Genomic DNA, 20,108 nt, shown 5'->3' with positions numbered 1-20,108 from the left:
TGGTGGATATACATGCACAATGCACGCACACACTTGTAAAACTAAACGTACAGGTGACCACCACACAAGGTTTTCCAGAGAAAGGTGCTCCTTAGCATACATCTCAGCCGCCCTGATTCTACAACACGTCCCTGGTTTTCCTTCACATTTGTGCCCTGCTGCCAAGAAAATTGTAGAATTTCTGGCAAATGGCACAGGAGATTTAACACTTTTCATCAAAATTCACAATATGTTGTGCTAACATAGCCATTCGAGTAATTTGGCCCTGATTCTACAACCCCCAATCACAATTACTCACTTTACAACAGGTGTCCCAACATCAAGCAAGATTGTCAACTGTCATCACATAGTAATTACAAAAGATATACAGTGTTCCAACCCCTGGGAAACCAAGGCAAGCTCCCCAATAAACGTGTTATCTTACTCACCTAAATGCTGCCCCCTCCCAGAAAGACCTCTCAAGTGTCCCCGATTTTCAGGGACATCCCTGATTTTGAGTTGAATATTAGCTCTGTCCCTTTTAATCCCTCTTAACATTGGTACCCTTTGGGAAAAGGTGGTGACTTCTACTTAATAATGACAATAATTAAGAACTAAACACTTATTTTGCTTCAGGAAATGTATATTAATTCATATTCTCCAACAATGTTAATGCATCAAGTTAATAGAACTAATATTTTAAAAGTGTCCCCTATTTTTTCCGGATTTGTCCCCGATTTGTTGAGAGCCAGGAGTCCCTCCCTTACGTCGTACTCCGCATTTCCCGCAGAGAGCCCCTAAGGAAGGGGGACCGGTGTCACGTGTGTATCGATAAACTGGCTTTACTCCAATACAATGCACGAGTTAAGCGAAGGAATGGGGGTCCTCCCTCCATCTCATCACAAATGGTCACATGATACCTTCCTCTCGAGCTCACTTGCCATGTGTCCCCGCGCCTTTGATGGCACGAGACTTAGTAACCCACCACACAATATTGTTGCTGAACTCCCCAAATGCAGCAACACCTGTTCTTTTGTGACCAAAATGAACGCAACTATCGAGATAAAAAATACCAATATACAAATTTTAATTAAACGTTCAGCTATGAGAAAAAGTTTAAGAACAGTTCTGTTGTGCAAGTGGGATGCATTAATGCTGAAAAGGGTGACTGAGAATTGACTAAAAAGAGCCAAAATGAGGCAAATGATTCACCCAAAACGAAAGGATGCAGTAAAATACAAGGCTATAACGAAAACAGATAGCAACCCAGCCAACTGCGCCACTAGGCATGGAAGGTGGCGTGATAATGCAGCCCACTCGCATGTCCATTGCTACCACCGCATCTCACGATACAGGGTCACCCATCTCCAGCTCATCTCCTTGTAAATTAGCTACTTACAGTGATACGGCAACGTTGGCCGGCCATCCTTCATTTTCCTAGGAATCCAAATTTTCTGGGTTCGGTTCTGCATAAGCTCAGCTGGCATTACGTGGGCTCTGGTCAAATGCTTTAAACGTTAAAGATGCTAAACGCCTTGTAGCGGTCTTACTTTCCGTGAAAAAAAAAAAAAGCAAAGATAAAATGCCACTGTGAATGTGAAATCCGTTGAACACGCAGGACTCACACAAACATCACTAGCTCCTGTTGCTGAGATCAGTTTGCAGTAAGTTAATTTTTGGTCAGAAACAGTTATTATAATTTAATTGCAGATGTAAATCTAAAGCATGGACTTGTATTCCTTCTTAAGCAGATTGCTGCTTCTACTACAAGCCGGCTAAGTGCAGGGGCTTTTTAATTACTAACCGGCCGGCAAACACAACGTGATTCTGGTGACGTCGTCTGCGGGCGGGGCGAGACACTCCTTCCTTACAGTCTCGAGATGAGAACCTTTAGTTACCTTGTTGTGACCTCAAAGCTAAAGCTTACCCAACCTATACTGTTAAATTTATTTTTTTTTCTTAAAAAAAAAAAAAAAAAAAAAACACACAAACAAGATTCTTTTTAATACATTACACGTGAAAAATAGGATAGCTTCATTTTCAGGGAATCCCCCTAAAGATACGAATCTTTTTTCATTGTGACGCATACTGTATTGCTACCTGCCCACGCTGTCAGATGACAGCTACGTTTAGTTGCACATTCCTGCAAAAGTTTACAACACTACTCAATGCAAACATATTATGTATCTCGATATTCAACTGCATATGCTAGCCGTTCAGTGTTGCGAAATACACAATACAGGAAACCAAACCACGCACACGTTTAGTTTTCAATTTGCATATACATTTTATTTTAATATATTAGCAGTTAAGGACAAGTACCTTAACAGTTTTGACAACTCCTGTATAAATTATATAATGCCTGTTTGGAGCCATAGCTTAGCATGGTTTGCTTTCATATCACCCGTTGCTGCTCACACGTAGGTCACGTTCACTTGCACTGAGAAGGGAGGAGACTCGGTTTCCCCATACCTCATCAGCCTGTTATGCAGAAACCGACAATCCCTGCGTGAACAGATGCAATTCCAGCTTCCCTCCCACAGTTTAAGTTGTATTTTTTTCTGATCTAAACGTCTACCCTACAAATAGCTAGATAAATATAAAATGCAGGCAAGCTGACAACCTTAATTGCTCGGTAAACAAAAACTTATCCATGTAAGACTATTTAAAAATCTTCACTTTGGACAATCCGGAAGCAAGACTGATCACGCTCTCGCTAAATGCTATGCGCGTGAACACGACGTGCCAGAGATGGAATTTAGCCTCGTGACATCAGTGAAACGCAGCGGCACGCTACCGAGCTGTGTGCCTTCAGGACAGCGTCGCCTGGTGGCTAGCAGCTTCAGAAGGGTACATAGCTTTAGTAGTAAACTACCAGGGCTGAAGTGCAATACAAAGTGAAGCGTTACAGTATCACCCTCTTAGCACAAGAAATCGGGGCAAAGTAAAAAAAATAAAGGGGCAATAATAGGGTCCGATTTTAATTATTGCTGTTTTATAAATTTGACCATTGATAACTGGTTTTGTGTTAGCATATATTTTCTGAAGGATATCATGAAGTCTGAAGCTCAAATGTATGTCGTTATTTTAGTAACTTCAGTTCTCGGAGTTGTGACATAAAACCGTAAACTTTATGAAGAATAGCCCCAAAATACGAGACAAAAATCTGGACGATTGAGAGGTATGCAGGACCAGGAAGGAAGCGCTGCCTGCAATCAGGAATCATCAGAGGCTTTGCCCCCCATCTCCCCACCATGAAGACCGTCTTGCCCCCTCTCACAGAGGGAGAGATATAGACAGAGTACATGCACATTAAACGGTGCCTAATGCAGCAACACTGAAACTAGAAAATCGTTAAAACAGCGTAGCAGTGCTGTTTTCCATCTTACTTTTCATCATCATCTTCTTTCGGATGTTCCCATTAGGGGTCGCCACAGCAGATCAACTGTTTCCATTTCTTCCTGTCCTCCGCATCTTGCTCTGCCACACCAACCATCTGCATGTCCTCTCTCACCACATCCATAAACCTTATCTTAGGCCTTCCTCTTTTCCTGTTACCTGGCAGTTTCATCCTTAGCATCTTTTTCCCAATATACTCCGCATCCCTCCTCAGCGCATGTCCAAACCAACCTAATCTTGCCTCTCTGGCTTTGTCTCCAAACCTTCCAACCTGGGCTATACTTATTCCTGATCCTGTCCACCCTCGTCACACCCAGTACAAATCTTAACATCTTTAACTCTGCCACATCCAGCTCAAACTCCTGCCTTTTTGTCAATGCCACTGTCTCTAACCATCTTTCTTTTCATAATTATCAATAGTCCCGATTGGCTATTTCGTCTCAATTTTTAGCTCTCTCTCCCTTCTAATCCTTCCTAAAACTGGTGACTTTTGGAGAAAAGATGGTGAATTGCAAGTAATAAAATAATGGCAGTAAAGTTACAGGCTTTTTTACTTCTGAAAATATATTCACATTCACTTGATCTGTTAACATCTTATGTAAATAGCATTAATATTTCTGGATTTGTCCCTGGTTGGTTAACAGCTATTTATGCATACTATGTTGAGGGGAGGCATCCTCCGCTGCCTGCAACACATCAGTACTCAACTCTTGTGAATGTCCTGCCAAGTAGCAAGATGCTGCCTTACTGCAAATACACCCAGCTTCTTGTCTCATAGACATTTGGATTTATTTTAAACCACACAAAGCAACAGTTTACTTTTTTAAATTATGGTTAAAAAATCTGTGTTAAAATAACTGCAAAAACTGAGGGTAATGCTACTCAATGCTAGAAGTCTAAATCTCAAAATGCACTCACTCGAGGCACTCCTTAAAATGGAGAACATTGATATCTGTGCAGTGACTGAGACCTGGTTCAAGGCTCCAGAGAGTATCCCTGCACTACCAGGCTATAACTCATACCACACTTTTCGGCAATGTAACCCAGACCGGAACACCAAAGGCAGAGGTGTGTCCATATTCATTAAGGATATCCACACCTCCAGGCTAGTTGCTCAGCATAATGCATCCAAGTTATCCAAGTGCAACTAATTCTGCGAAAAACTGCAATCCAAATTGTAGCTTGCTACAGATCCCCACCATGCCCCAAGATTCCCACTCCTCTTTTCTTGATGTACTGGAAAATATTAGGGTTCAACCAAACACCCTGATAATGGGCGATTTCAACTACCCCACCATTAACTGGGAAAACTACTCGTGTACCAACTCCTTCACACAACGCTTTCTGGAATTCATAAACTCCAATGCCCTGGATCAACTTATCCATACCTCCACCAGGGGCAACAATATCCTAGACCTAGTCATTACCTCAAACCAGTGACAAGTGGAGTACCACAGGGTTCAGTCCTGGGACCTCTCCTGTTTGGTATCTACTTCTCTGAAGTACAGGCTAACACAGAAGGCCACTGGCTAACGAAGTTCGCAGATGACTGTAAACTAGGAACCATAGTCGAGTCCCCAAATGATGTGGAAATCCCACAGAAAGGCCTTGCTGAGACAGATGCCTGGTGTCAGAGCCATGGCCTCAAGCTCAATGGCAAAAAGTGCATTGTCATCCCCTTTGGTAAAAACTCTATACCCATGAACTGCTACATAGACAGCAGTCTACTTAATATCGAATGTGTGATAAGAGACCTTGGGACCCAGGTGGACAGTAGTCTGTCCTTTCATAGTCACATTGCCACAGTAGTCAGGAAGTCCTTCTACATGTCACACCTCATCATAAAAGGGTTCTCATCCAGGAAAAAAGAGGTCATTGTTCCCTGCTATTCGACACTCATTAGACCCATTATAGAGTACAACGCCCCTTTTGGAATGTACCTCAAAAGACATCTGCAGCAGCTGGAAAGGCCACAGAAGTACCTCACAAAGAGGATTACTGGCCTTGAACAGATTCCCTTCACAGACCATCTCAAAAAACTCCAGCTTTACTCTGTAGCATGTCGCCTACTCCGAGGTGATCTCTGCCTAACATATAAAGCTATGTCAAACCCAGAGTTGTTGGACATGCTACACCTAAAGAAATCCCAATCCCTCCAAGCTACAGGGTCTAGGGACCTAAACCTTGTCACCACAATAAACAGGACATGTTAGAGGGATATATTCCTGTCCCAGAGACTTCCCATACTCTGTAACAGGCTACCCATCTATGTCAAGCAAAGTTCTTCATTAGCACTCTTCAAGAAAAATCTTGAGTGGATGGGAAATAGGAAATACATCCCGGGGATCACTTCTGTGTCTCTGCTCGACAGTGGCACAGGAAAATAACTTTCTTGGGTGGTGTAAGCCAGGGAACCTTGTTGGCTAAGCTTATGTAGGCCCTCGGGCTGATAGCCTATTACCTACTTATGAACCTATGAACAAGACATGGTGGAGAGATAGGTTCCTGACCCAAAGACTGTCCATACTCTGGAATAGACTGCCCATACATGTCAAGCAGAGTGCCTCCTTGGCCCTCTTCAAAAAGAACCTTGATGAGTGGATGGGAGTTAGGAAATTTACCCCGGGGATCACATCAATTGCTCTGTTAGACAGGGGTCCAGGGAAGTAATATTCTGATAGAAAAACCAGGGAATTATTATGACTAGGCGTGTATAGGCCCTAGGGCCAACAGCCTAGTACCAACCTATGAACCAATGTGGTAGTCTTTGGGGAAGCATACCTATCTCTTCAGCAGGTCCTATTTATATCACAGGCAAGGTTTAAGTCTTTAGAATGAGTAATTCTGGTACTGTTTGTTTTGTGGATATGCAGGAGGTCAGAGTGGGGTCTGACAATGCCCTGTATGCCAGGCATAGATCTCCCCTCAAAAGCCTGTAGGAGACAGAATACAGGGATAAGGCCTTGAGGCAGTCTGAATAGGACATTTTACTTATGCCCTGTATTCTTTTAGTGAGGAAGCTCTGTAGATGTTCCAATTGTTGGATATGATTTGATTCCTTTAAACTCCATTTGCCTGCTGTGTTGCTTTGAGCAAGTTACATAACCAGACATCAAGGGCCAATTCCAAAAAATGTGTATGTAGAACACTGCACACCACAATGTAGGTGTGCCAGACGCTTACACGAAGTGTCTTTGGTAAGTACCAGGGATGTGTTCTCAGCCCATTCACATACCACATCTTTGGTTGCTATACTGCTTCATAAAACTTCAAATCTAGTGAGGAAATTGTTTCTTGTAACTGTAATAATATTAATGTATCAACAGTTGTAAAATTCAATGTGTATCAACTGATTGTCAACCAATTTGCTAAATATGCTTGTTGTCATACCTCTCAACTATTCCTAATGTTAGGGGTGTCACAGATTTTGGCTCAAATTTTTGCCTTGCCCCTCCTAATCCTTTCTAAAACTGGTCATTTGTGGGAGGAATATGATGGATTACACTTTGTAAACAATGACAATAAGAGTTATAGAGTTGTTTTACTTCAGAAAATGCATGTTAATCCAATTTCTCCTATTCTACCAACTTCTCAGGTGGACAGTACTAATATTTTAAAAAGCTGTCATGATTGCCTGTGATTATTTCTGGATTTGTCCCCGATACTGCAGGTAAGAAGCTGAGAGCTGTGTTTGTAATTCTGATATTAGAACAAACAAATGTAAAATAAAGTGCATAATTATCAAAAGGTTTTATTTAAATAATTATTTAAATAACTAAATAAAATGTATAGTTATTAAAATTATTAAATGCGCAGCTGTATTCACACAGGTCACTTGACATGAATCCTGCAGCTCTTTCACACTCCTTTATCACTCTTTCATCCTTCCCTATCTCATCTCTTCATACCCTCACTGCCTCTCATTTATCCTACCTCCCTCCTCTTTGCATCTCTCACACTTTGTTTTCCTTCTCCTCCTCTTCTTCTTCTTGCCTCTCTCAAAAATTGTCTGTATTCCTCCATGGTATCCTTTCCTGCAACTATCCTCACTTGCATCTTCTTCTAAAGTCTTCATAGCTCTCTATATAATGATATGCTGCTAGCATGGCTCTATCTTATCTAAAAAGCTTTACTAAGCATAACTCCATTTTCTATCCATGTTATGACATTGTTAATCGCTTCTTAAACTAAATTTTGTATATTCAGCATCTGTAAATATCTTATACTCTTTTGCATTTCTGTATCTGTAAATATGTTTTGTTAATGTCATATGTGATCCTATTCACATGGACTGTGTCTGCAAATGGTCCATTGACATCAGTGCACTACCATGGTAAACAGATATAAACTAAAATCTTTCATTTCTGATTTACATCACTAATATATAATTATTTCTGTTTTTTTTTCGTCTTTTGCATCTTTGCATGTAACTGAACTTCTAACTGTCCAGAATTTCACAGAATGTCCAGATTTTCTGCCTTATATTTTGTCTGTTCTTCATAAAAGAATGTATGTTTTTCTTGCATGTCATTTTGGATTGCATTCACTTAATAACAGCTACTTGACTTTCAAACTTCATATCCTTCAGAAGATAAATGCTAGTTCAAAATCTGTTACTCTAGAAACTTTCTATGTTTATTAGAGCAACGTCTCTGATTTGGGGCATTGCCCCCCCATTAGTTTTGGCTTTATCCCAATTTTTTTGTGCTAAGAGGTTAAAGGCTATGCATGCATGACAACCCCCTCCTCCCCCGAGACAGTGATCAAGGAGCCTCAATCCTTACCACTTACACCTGTGGGAAACATTCACTTTCAGAGAAATAGATACACACAGTATTTCCAGATGCAGTTTTCTGCACCAAGTACAATTTCCTTTAAGAACACACAAGGAATGCAGTCACTCCACGGTCTGGATTTCTTTATATCTGTCTCCCTCCAGGGCCCCAATAAGACTCCCCACTAGCACAGCTACAGAGTTACGTCCTCAGCTGTGTCCAAGCCAAGTCCTCCAGCACCCTCTTTGTGAAACCAGTGCTTCTTTTTCCTGCTCCAAGTAGCTGATGCACACACACACTGTGAGATTACATTTTTAACACACACACACACACACACACACACACACACACACACACACACACACACACACACACACACACACACACACCTGGAAAAGGCTGGCACAGGTTTACCTGCTGTGTTCCTTCTGCCCAAAGTATAAGGTAGTTATCACTGCCACCAGACCTGCTACTCTAAGGCCCTTAACAAAGGGTGTCCAATTATACTGTGTAATATTAATACTAATACAAATGATAGTTGACAAAAGCAGCTAGGCCTTCAGAAGTTGCCCACACAGTGTCACCAAATAAATATAAGCACTCTCAAAGGTTAAATACTTTCTAAAAGTGCCAACCACAATAAAAGCTTTAAATATATTTAATATTAAATAATTAAAGAACATGGAATACTGAATATATATTTACAGTAAACCACAGAGTTCAAATCACAGGAAATATTGAAATAACACTGATGGACAAACTCAGATAAATAAAGAAAAACAATATCTAAACTAAGCTTCACTATAGTTTCCTGACTGAATCTAGGAGAATTACTATTCTCTACTTACTTAATACAGTAAGGCAGATGATGTGGTGAATGGTCCTTCTTGTTGTCAGGTCCAAGACAGTATAGTCAACACTGAGAGATTTTTCTTTGTAATATCTAAAATTTCCAAGATGGCTGGCAGAATGACCTCACCTGGTCACCTGACTCTAGGTTCTCTTACTATTCCCCTTTGAAGCTTGAGACAGGATATCAGCATAGATGTGATATGATGCATATCTCAAGTTTTACTAATGTTTATGGTAATGCCTGAGACTTCTTTTTACTGAGCTAATGAACAAAGACTTCTTCCAGACATGCTGTCTCAGGTCCTATTCAGAGCTGTGAGATAAGTATTTCTATGGCCCAACAGGTGGTCTAATTAACTGCATTTTTCTTAAAGTAAGAAGTAAGCCAGCTGTTTAACCCTTTGCCTTGCAGTGTCCCTTGCTAACACATGTAAATACAGTCTCTTAGTTATATTCATTCTCTGTCCAGCAGGACCCACTGTTGATACATTTTTTAACACTACCAACTTTACAAACACATTTTGATTTTCAAATGCCATGCAGGTCTAATACATTTGTAACACAAACATCTGTACAGTTCAGTTTGATAGTCACATACAATACAGTTTTAATAGATTTGTAACACACACATTTGTATAAATCAGTTTGATATTTAAACAACATATCATTCTTTACAGAACTCCAGCTGGCTGTGCTGCCACTAGCCCATATCATCACAGCATGTAATACTGATGGAAATTTACAGTAATCAGTAAGGCTAATGCATACATCCAGAGCTGCAGAAGTTGGTTAATATTTTCAGACACATGCATGACTTATTTACTAAGTGCCTTTTTTCAGTGATTAGTACTAGAGCTAGATCACAGAGTTATACACCTAATAATAGCCATACCAATATCCTGTTACTTGGCCTTGTCTCCCAATTACCATAAAATACAGTTCAGACCTGTTGGAGTGCATACTGTTTTCTTCTTTACTTTTCCATTTATCACAGAAATTCGGATTTATTGGAAAAGTTTAATTTCAAATTTTACAGCAAAAACACAGACAGTCATTTGATAAAACAAAAAAAAAAACTCTTACATTGAAAAAAACCCAGCAAGAACAGCAGTAAACTTAGTTTCCTTTGAAGCACGCATTTCTTGAAATGCATATGAAAAGCTATTAGACTGCAAGAGACATGAACGGATTCATAGTCAAATAGCATATAGTGAAGCACTAATTAGCAGTTAAGTAAAGAGAGCAGGAATTCAAAAGACAACATACAACATATTTGCTAACAGTGTGGGGGCAGCCCATTGGATGCAAGTGCCCCTTTTCAGGGACATCCCTGGAGTGCTGTCTAGTTAAGTGACTTGGTCAGAGTCACACAGCAGACAAAGGCTGAGGGATTCAAACTGTGCACCACTTAGCTGCACCAAGTGCTAGACAAACGCTTGCAGCTTAACATAATGCATTTTACACCAAATTACTTGTAAAACATAAAGTAAATTAATAATGTATTTATAGTTAAATAGTAACATTAAACTTATAGAATTTATGCTGCCCAGTTTATTCACAAACAAACAATAAACTGTCAACAGCAAAACAAGGAAACCAAGGCTTGTATTCAAAGATCATGGCTCTTGTGATGATGCTATTGTTTACTTCCTTCCTTTACACCATAACTACTTTGGGATTCAGGAACAAATTATTTATACCTACCCACACACTCACACATAGATGTGACCATCAATTAGAGAGAGCCCGTTGTATGACTGTATATACCTCAGATGTTTGCTTGTGATCAGTAAGTGAGCAAATAAATAATGACCTAAAAGTATATTTCATTTTGCTGCTGTGACAACCATACAGTGCAACCCATTGCACCCCATACCCTCCAAACCTTTTGGCTCAGGAATCTCAGACAAAGACCCCAAATTAGAAACATATGTTAAATATTGCTCTTGTACACTTACAGTTGCTGTTATAACAGGTTTTGCATTAGCAAGTATTTTCTGAAGGGTAAGAAGTCTGAAACTCACACATTTGTAATTATTCTGTAACAGTTTACTAGAAAGCAACAGACTTTATAATGAACAGACCACAACTAGGAGGAAAATCAAGAACATTTAAGGACTATGTCCTCTGCACACATGTATGCACAGATGTCACCATTATTTACAGCCCTCTGTATATCTGTATGCATTAGATATCTGCTTGATATCAGCAAAATAATTGCCTTAAAAATGTATCTCGACTCACTGGTTTAAGAGCAATAAGTGCAACCCACCTGTAACTCATCTTTGTCTTTTCAACATCTTAGCTCAAAAATCAGAGATAAAGACCTCAAACCTAGGAGCAGATTTTAAATATTTATCATATATGCTTAGAAAGTTGCTAGAATAATAAGCTGTGCATTAGCAAGCATTTTTATGAAGGATACAAAGTCTGAAACTGGCATGTCTGGCATTATTTAGTGACTATAATCAACAATAATTTGTTGAAAGCAACACATTATATAAGCAACAGACAAAATGCCTCTCAGGTTCTTTACTGAGGAATTCTTGACAAAGCCAAAATAATGGTGGGAACACATTTTACATATTATTTTTATGTTACTATTTGTTAACAAATATGCCCCTTGGCATGTATCTTTCTAGACATATGCAACAACTAGAACGCCCACAGAGATAACTTACTAAAAGGATACAAAGCCTTAAGAACGTGTCCTAAATAGAGTGAATCAAAGCCCTGTCACTATAGTCTGTATCCTACAAACTAAGAAGTGGCCTGTGTCTGTCATACAAGGCGTCCTCCAACCTATTACTGATGGATTTACTGCACATCAACAAGTGGGACAGCATTAGGAATACCCTGTCTAAGGATCTAAACCTCTTCTACAACATCAATAGAACAGTTTGAAGGGACAGGTATATGTCACAGAGAATATTGCTGCTCTGGAACAGACTCATCATCCACGTAAAACCAAGTTCACCCCTGTCCATATTGAAGCATAACCTATATCTATAGATGGGAAGCAGAAAAATTACCCCTGGACTGCCCCCTGTACTACTAACAAACATATGCAGATCCCAAATGCTTTAGCCCATGCGTGGGTCCCCTAAAATGATCGGTGGTATGATCACAGTTAATTCTCATTGGGGGTAATATATAATTATCAACCATGGAACGGTATAACCAAATACAACAGGCTATTTTGAGCACAAAAAGGAAAACTGACTAGTCTTAAAATGGTCAAGGGCAGCTAGCCCAATTTTCAGGCTTGTTGGCTGTTGGTGAAGCACCCACCAAGAGGAGAAAACACTGAGAGAAGAAAGGAGCCACTTTTGAGATTTTAAGTATTTTTCCTCTGTTTATTTGCTAAGTTTTTCTGCATAGCCGCCTATTTTGAGCATTTTCTGGCTTGTTAAACTTGATTTCTGCATTAGTAACTGCATTTAGAGCACAACCTAGAGCTGTTTACTGAATTTCCTGTTTGCACTTATTTTTAAAATCGTTTTTTTCTCAAAACTTGCATTTTATCTGTCTTTGGCCTAGCACTCTTGTGTGGGGTCATTTACTGCACTGTTATAACTTGTTGATACTTGTGAACCTCTGCTATCTCTGAAAAAACAAAAAATCTTGCTTTTTTCCCACTTTTCTGAGATTTAAAAAAGTTCAGTTACAGGCTTGCTGTTCTTGAACTGTTTGTAAGTTTCTTGGAGGCCATTTTTTGCTTGGGCTAAAGGGAAGTCTCTCAGTTGATCAGTGGCAGTGAAAAACATTGAGCAGCCTGCCTGCCCCTGTGGGAGTGGTTACTGACTTGAAACTGTAGTTTTATTGGCCATTTTGGGTCAATTCCAAACTCCTTCATCTTCCTCTCTTAAAACCTGGTTGCCTCATGGTTTTGGCGTCTTTTCAGGCTTGTTGGCTGTTGGTGAAGCACCCACCAAGAGGAGAAAACACTGAGAGACAAAAGGAGCCACTTTTGAGATTTTAAGTATTTTTCCTCTGTTTATTTGCTAAGTTTTTCTGCATAGCCACCTATTTTGAGCATTTTCTGGCTTGTTAAACTTGATTTCTGCATTAGTAACTGTATTTAGACCACAACCTGGAGCTGTTTACTGAATTTTCTGTTTGCACTTATTTTTAAAATCGTTTTTTTTTTTGCAAAACTTGCATTTTATCTGTCTTTGGCCTAGCACTCGTGTGGGGTCATTTACTGCACTGTTATAACTTGTTGATACTTGTGAACCTCTGCTATCTCTGAAAAAAACAAAAACAAAAAAAATCTTGCTTTTTTCCCCACTTTTCTGAGATTTAAAAAAGTTCAGTTACAGGCTTGCTGTTCTTGAACTGTTTGTAAGTTTCTTGGAGGCCATTTTTTGCTTGGGCTAAAGGGAAGTCTCTCTGTTGATCAGTGGCAGTGAAAAACATTGAGCAGCCTGCCTGCCCCTGTGGGAGTGGTTACTGACTTGAAACTGTAGTTTTATTGGCCATTTTGGGTCAATTCCAAACTCCTTCATCTTCCTCTCTTAAAACCCTCTTTTGCGTGGTTTTGCGCGGTTTTGTGCATAGCGCAACAGCGGGCAGCGCCGCCTAATTGGGTTTAAACTATTCCTGGCTCCACAAAGTCTGCTCTTCACTTTTTCCCTTAGAACTGCTCTATCTCTCAATTTAAACACCATATTCTCATTCTAAGGCCCTTCACTGGTCCAATTAAGTAATCCTACAAGTTAGCACTATTAAACCATAAGCACTACTTACTCTTATACTCTCTACGATTATCCTGTCCTCTATTGGTCCGTCTTAAATTCAGTTTCCCTATATTAGTCTAGCATGTCCAAAGGTCAGTCAATGGTTTCCTCTCCAGTCCAGCTGGTGAATCTGGGAATTTTGAGGCAATGTTAAACTGTCTCATGTACACGGACAACCCTCTCCTCCTCCAAACAGGTTCAAATATATGTGAGAGATGCAACTATTTAGCCAAACTGGAGGCTGAGCTCTCTCATCTCAAAACTGGTGTAACCAGTCAGGAGGAGAAGGTAACCTCACACAACACAATTCCAGTATCACATAGTCCCACCACATCAGCGAACCAAACACATAAATACACAAAAACATACTCGGAGGCTCTAAATAAAAATCTACCTAAGCAACAGAGACCTCCAAAGCAGACATCCAAGCAAACGCTACCTCAAAACAAAACACGCACAACACATAGCCCACAAAGTCAGTGTGCCAAGCAGCCACAGCCCTTAAGGCTGAATAACACAACTGATACTCTTGTAATAGGTGACTCTATTGTCAGACACACTGGCGTCTCGCTCACCAGGCTGAATAAAGAGAAGGTCACGGTGAGCTGCCTGTCGGGTGCTAGGATCCGCCACATAACGCAAGCACTCAGGTCACTCCAAAGCAAATACAAATATGAATCAGTCATTGTACATGCTGGTGTGAATGACCTGAGATGTACCTCCCTGGACTACATGAAAAGAGACATAGAGGAGCTCTGATCATGTAGCCCAGGCTGGTATGACCCTGACCTTGAGCAGCATCTTACCCTCACCTAGAATGATGCCACAGTACAAAGACAAAATGATCGATTTTAACAATTGGCTAAAATTTTGGTGTCATTCAAAGGGGATCCAGTGTCTGTCATCCTGGGATGACATGCTCGACAAGCCATGATGCTTCGCTAGGGATGGCTTGCACCTGTCACCACTGGGCTTTTGGATATTGGCAAAGGCTCTTGCCACCCCCATAGTGCCTTTTTTAGGCAAGGCTCAAAAGTCAAACCCACCCCCATAGACAGCACAAGGAACAAGAAACTAAGGGTAATGCTGCTAAACGCCAGAAGTCTTAACCTCAAGATGCACGCTCAAGCTCTCCTCAGTATGGAGAACATCGATATCTGTGCAGTGACAGAAACCTGGTTCAAGGCTCCAGACAGCACCCCAGCACTACCAGGCTATACCTCATATCATGCTTTTCGGCCCCAAAACCCAGACCGAACCACAAAAGGAGGGGGAGTTTCCATATTTATCAAGGATATCCACACCTCCAGGTTAGTGGCATTGCACGAAGTATCGGAGACCATCCATGTGCAACTAACAGTGGGCAAGACTGCTTTTCAGTTTATAGCATCCTACAGACCACCCTCTCAAAGTCAGGAATCCCACTCGGCTTTCCTGAAAACATTGGAGAACATGAAGATCTCTCCGAACACCATTATACTGGGTGACTTCAACTACCCAAACATTGACTGGAGCACTACTCAAGCCCCAGCACCTTAGCCCAAAGGTTCCTGGAAATTATAAACTCAAATGCTATGGAGCAACTAGTCACCACTCCCACAAGAGGGGACAACATACTAGACCTGATCATTACCAACATGGGGACTCTATGCTCCACACCAGAAGTATATCCCTCATTGGTAAGATCAGACCATAAATTAATTTCACTGGATGTCCACATCCCGACCCCACCCCCAGCCCAGAAAACCACAGTGAAAAACGTCTCAAAAGCGAACTTCTCACTTCTCAAAACCGAAGTGGAATCCTTCAAGGCCCCAGGGCCAGTGGAAACTACGGCCCAAACTGCAGAATCCTATATAAATGCATTCTACGGACATCTCCAGGAATGCATGGATCATGCTATCCCAAACAAAACCAAGACCCAATCATCCAAAGGCAGTCGTCCAGTCTGGTGGACCCCTGCCATAAATAAACTGTACAACACAAGGAGGAAGCTGCTACATGATGGAGCAAAATCCCTAATAGGGAAGGCATCTCTGATCAGTACTAGCAAAAAATTACGATCCCTCATAAAATCCTCCAAGGCCAGCTTCGAGAGAAAAATTGCACAGGACACCAAAGACAATCATAAGGCTTTTTTCAGTTATGTTAGGAACCTGGGATGCAACTCCCAGACTTGTTCTGAGTTGATTCTAAACTACAAAAAATACACTGAACCCACAGACATCGCCAATATCCTGGCAGACAGATTCAGTGCAAACTTCTCCCCCCCACAAAAGAGCAAGTATCTATCCCGGCAGAGGGCTGCCTCCCAAACATCTCTGATGCTCAGGTGAAGGCTGCCCTCCCCAAAGCAAAAAACACTGCTTCCGTGGGACCAGATGGCGTCCCAGGTTGCATCCTACATGAACTCCAAGAGGAACTAATCCCTCAAATAAAACAGCTATACAATCTCAGCCTCACTGCAGGATATGTGCCCACAGAATGGCGTACAGCAACAGTTGTCCCACTCCACAAAGGTGGAGCCTCTACGGACCCTGGAAACTATCGCCCCATAAGCCTGACTAGCTTAGTCTGCAAGGCTATGGAGAGGATCATCATGGAGCTCATAAACAAAGACATTGGGGACCTACAGACACTAGATCCTACCCAGTTCAGCTTTGTCAAGGGCAGATCCTGCCTTTTGAACCTGGTTGACTTCTTTGAGACAGTCACCAAAGCCATAGATGAAGGGAAGGTAGTCCACACAGCCTATTTGGACCTTGCAAAGGCATTTGACACAATACCCCACTTGGGCATCATAGATAAGCTATCCAGCTTAAATATAAACCCCTATGTCACAAGATGGGTCGCAAACTGGCTCAAAGACAGAACCCACAGAGTGAGAGTTGCTGGAGCCATGTCAGACTCGAAACCGGTCACAAGTGGCATCCCACAGGGTTCTGTCCTGGGACCACTCTTGTTCGGTATATACTTTTCCGAGGTACAGGCAAACGTGGGAGGACTATGGCTCACCAAGTTCGCAGTCGACTGCAGACTGGGCGCCATAATTGAGACTCCAGCTGACACAAACATCCTTCAAAAAGGTCTCACAGAGACAGATAACTGGTGCCAGCGCCATGGTTTAAAGCTAAATGCCAAAAAATGTATAGTCATACCCTTTGGCAAAAACAATGTGCCCACAAATTACTACATAGGCGGAAACCCATTAAGTACAGAGAAAGTAATTAGGGACCTGGGGACCCAAGTTGATAGCAATCTCTCCTTTGAAAACCACATTGCCAAAGTGGTTAGAAAGACCTTCTACATAGCCCACCTCATCACGAAAGGTTTCACATCTAGATCAAGAGAGGTAATCGTGCCCCTTTATTCATCCCTCATCAGGTCCATCATAGAATACAATGCCCCTTTTGGGATGTACCTTACCCGACACCTGCAGCAATTAGAAAGACCCCAAAAGTATCTCACCAAGAGGATCAAGGGTCTCAAACAGATGCCATATACTGCTCGGTTAAAAAAACTCCAGCTCTACTCAGTTGCATACCGCCTACTTCGAGGCGATCTATGCCTGACATACAAAGCTATGTCAAATCCAGAATTAATGGACATGCTCCACCTCAGTAAATCTAAATGCTTAGAGCCACACGCTCGAGGGACTTGAACCTCAGCACAGAAATAAATAGAACTTGCTGGAGGGACAGGTTCATAACCCAGAGGCTCCCTTCGCTCTGGAATAGAATTCCAGTTCATGTGAGGCAGAACACCTCACTGAATCTCTTCAAGAAGAATCTCGATAGGTGGATGGGGGATCATAGGTTTGTCCCAGGGATTACTCCCGTGTCACTATTAGACAGAGGCACAGTAAACTAAACCTTAAAAAGGGCACAGTATACTCAAATCAAGGGGTGGCGTAAGCCATACAGAATCGGGCTAGGCTTATAATTGCCCCAGGGCAGATAGCCTAGTATGAACCTATGAACCTAAGTGAACCCACTGGACTCAGAATCCTTTTTCAAGAGTGACCTACGAACACTGTCATGATAAGTAAATTGCCCAAAGTCACACAGTAGGAATCTGGAGGTAGAAAGATTCAAACCCTGTGCTTTTGACTCCAAGAAGAAGTTGATTAACAGCTCAGAGCCTTAAGTATCAGACACTCTAATTCACTTAAAAAGTTAACAGAAGTGGTACTGCATGGACATGCATTAACTGAACAATAAGTACTATGGAACTCTAATGATTGACTGTAATCTTCAGTGAATTACCACACACAAAAAAGGAATTTAATCAGGGACAGTGAATAAATATGAGAAAAAATCTGAGACATTCTGCAAAATTAGAGACATACACAAGGAGATTACTCAATTTACTTATGAAGTTAACAGAACACATTTTGCATCATCATGTACTTTCTGAATAATATGAAACTCTAATGACTGGCACTACTAATTGACTGTATTCCTCAGTGATGTGCCAGGAAAAGAGAAGTTAATGAGGAGGAGAGGGTGTAAATCTGAGGCAAAATCAGGGACAGGTAAGAGGCAAACTATTCAATCCACTCAAAAAGTCAATAGAACAGTAAGTTTTGTATCAATGTGTATTCTCTGAAAAATAAGAATTATGAAACTGTAATGACTGGCATTACTGACTGACTGTAATCTTCAGTGATCTACCAAAAATGAAATGTTTTAGGAGGATGAAGCAAGGGTAAAAGATGAGCCCAAATTAGGGACAAGCATACACTCTACGTGCATGTGCACACACACACACACACACACACACACACACACACACACACTCCACATAATTACTTACCAGATACATAATACATAGCTTACATCAGCACAGTACTTCTTCTTCTTTTCCCAGTTAGGGGTCGCCACAGCGGATCACCTGTCTGCTCATGATTGGCAGTGGAGTTTTACAGTGTCGAGTTGCCAGCCCAATGTCAACCTTCCATAGAAGGCACACACATGCACGCACTCACATCTAGGGCCAATTTAGAGTGGCCAATCCACCATTTAGAGTGTCCAATCCACCTACAGCATGTCTTTAGGATGTGGGAGGAAACCGGAGCACCAAGAGGAAACCCACGCGACCACAGGGAGAACATTCAGACTCCGCACAGAAGGCACCCCAGCCGAGGATTGAACCGGAGAACCTCTTGCTGTGAGGCAGCAATGCTAACCACTGCACCACCATGGCCACCCCTACATCAGCACAGTACTAATTTTTCCAAAAGATCGAGCTAGTGGAAGCTTATATATATATATATATATATATATATATATATATATATATATATATATATATATATATATATATATATATATATATATATATATATATATATATATATATATATATCATTCAAGCCAGTAAAAGACAATAAATTTGAGTTGTCACATGTCAAAAAGCAGCAGCTGTTTAGGAGCAGGTAATTGGGCTTCAGTGGTGGGACAATTTTTTTTTGGGGGGGGGGTTAATACTTACAGAGCTCCCCAGCTAAAACCAGGGCCCAGGCAGCTACCTAGGTCATCTTTTGCAGGATCCTCCCCTGATCTTAATACAAACTTCAGTGCAGTCTGTGATGGGACACTGAATAACTGTTTGAGGCATGTTTCTTATGCATTTTTGGTTTAACAGTAGTATACAGTACTCTTTAGTACCATTGGTCTGTGACAACTGATGTTTTGTTTTCATCATTTATTACTATTGTTGGAGCATCTAACTGTAGAGAAAAACAAGATGGAGTGATAGTTTTTGGTTATATCAAGAATGGAATTTCAACTAAAGCTTTATCTGTGTCACATATGCAGTAAGCTCATATGGAATCACCTGTCCTGTGACCTGTTGTCCCTATTTTTCTTCTTAGCTGGCCTTCCCTCTTTGTATATTATGTTATGCTTTATCATACTCAATTATACAGGCACAAGACAATGACATAAATACAAACCATGCAAAGGCCAGCATGCATCAGCTTCATATTTTCCTGGTCCTCAAAACTATTAGTCTGTTTCTCTTCAAATCATTATAGCCCATTTTCTCTCTCCTTCAGCACATTTTCACTCCCTATAACAACTGTTACATTTATATTTTGGTATTTACGCCCTGCATTTGAGCAGGTTTCTGCTTGTTTGTACCGAGCTGAATTAAGGTAGGCTACCAGCCACAACTCTGAGCTGAGATACCAGAAGACTAGAGGCTTCTCAGCTTCCAAAAAATGTAAGTTGCCTGTTTTTTTTTTTATTGCCTACTTTAATACTGTACTTATATACTGTGTACTAATCTACATAGCTGTACTGCCTTATTGTGCCCATTACATTGAGTTTTATTGCTGTTTTCACTGTTTGTTAAGCTCGTT

At 41.0% G+C, this 20,108-nt stretch overlaps 1 protein-coding gene across 4 annotated transcripts in view; it reads right to left on the bottom strand.

Moving 5' to 3' along the window:
• LOC122805609 (6-phosphofructo-2-kinase/fructose-2,6-bisphosphatase 3-like) overlaps positions 1-2,682 on the bottom strand; it is a 28,213-nt gene extending 25,531 nt beyond the window's left edge. For 3 of the 4 annotated variants that reach the window (XM_044075851.1, XM_044075852.1, XM_044075853.1), the window contains exon 1: positions 1,379-1,756. In XM_044075851.1, the coding sequence (XP_043931786.1) occupies positions 1,379-1,466 (88 nt within the window). In that variant the 5' untranslated portion in view covers positions 1,467-1,756. Of the gene's footprint in view, positions 1-1,378; positions 1,757-2,301 lie in introns of those variants that run through there. The other variant, XM_044075854.1, reaches the window with a different exon arrangement.
• Positions 2,683-20,108: the final 17,426 nt, after the last annotated feature.

The sequence above is a fragment of the Protopterus annectens genome, chromosome 6.part1 (genome assembly GCF_019279795.1).
Source record: "Protopterus annectens isolate FY-2018-M chromosome 6.part1, PAN1.0, whole genome shotgun sequence".
NCBI classification, from domain to species: Eukaryota; Metazoa; Chordata; order Ceratodontiformes; family Protopteridae; genus Protopterus; species Protopterus annectens.
The sequence above is the reverse complement of the archived record's forward strand: the minus strand, read 5'-3'. Positions and strand labels throughout refer to the sequence as shown.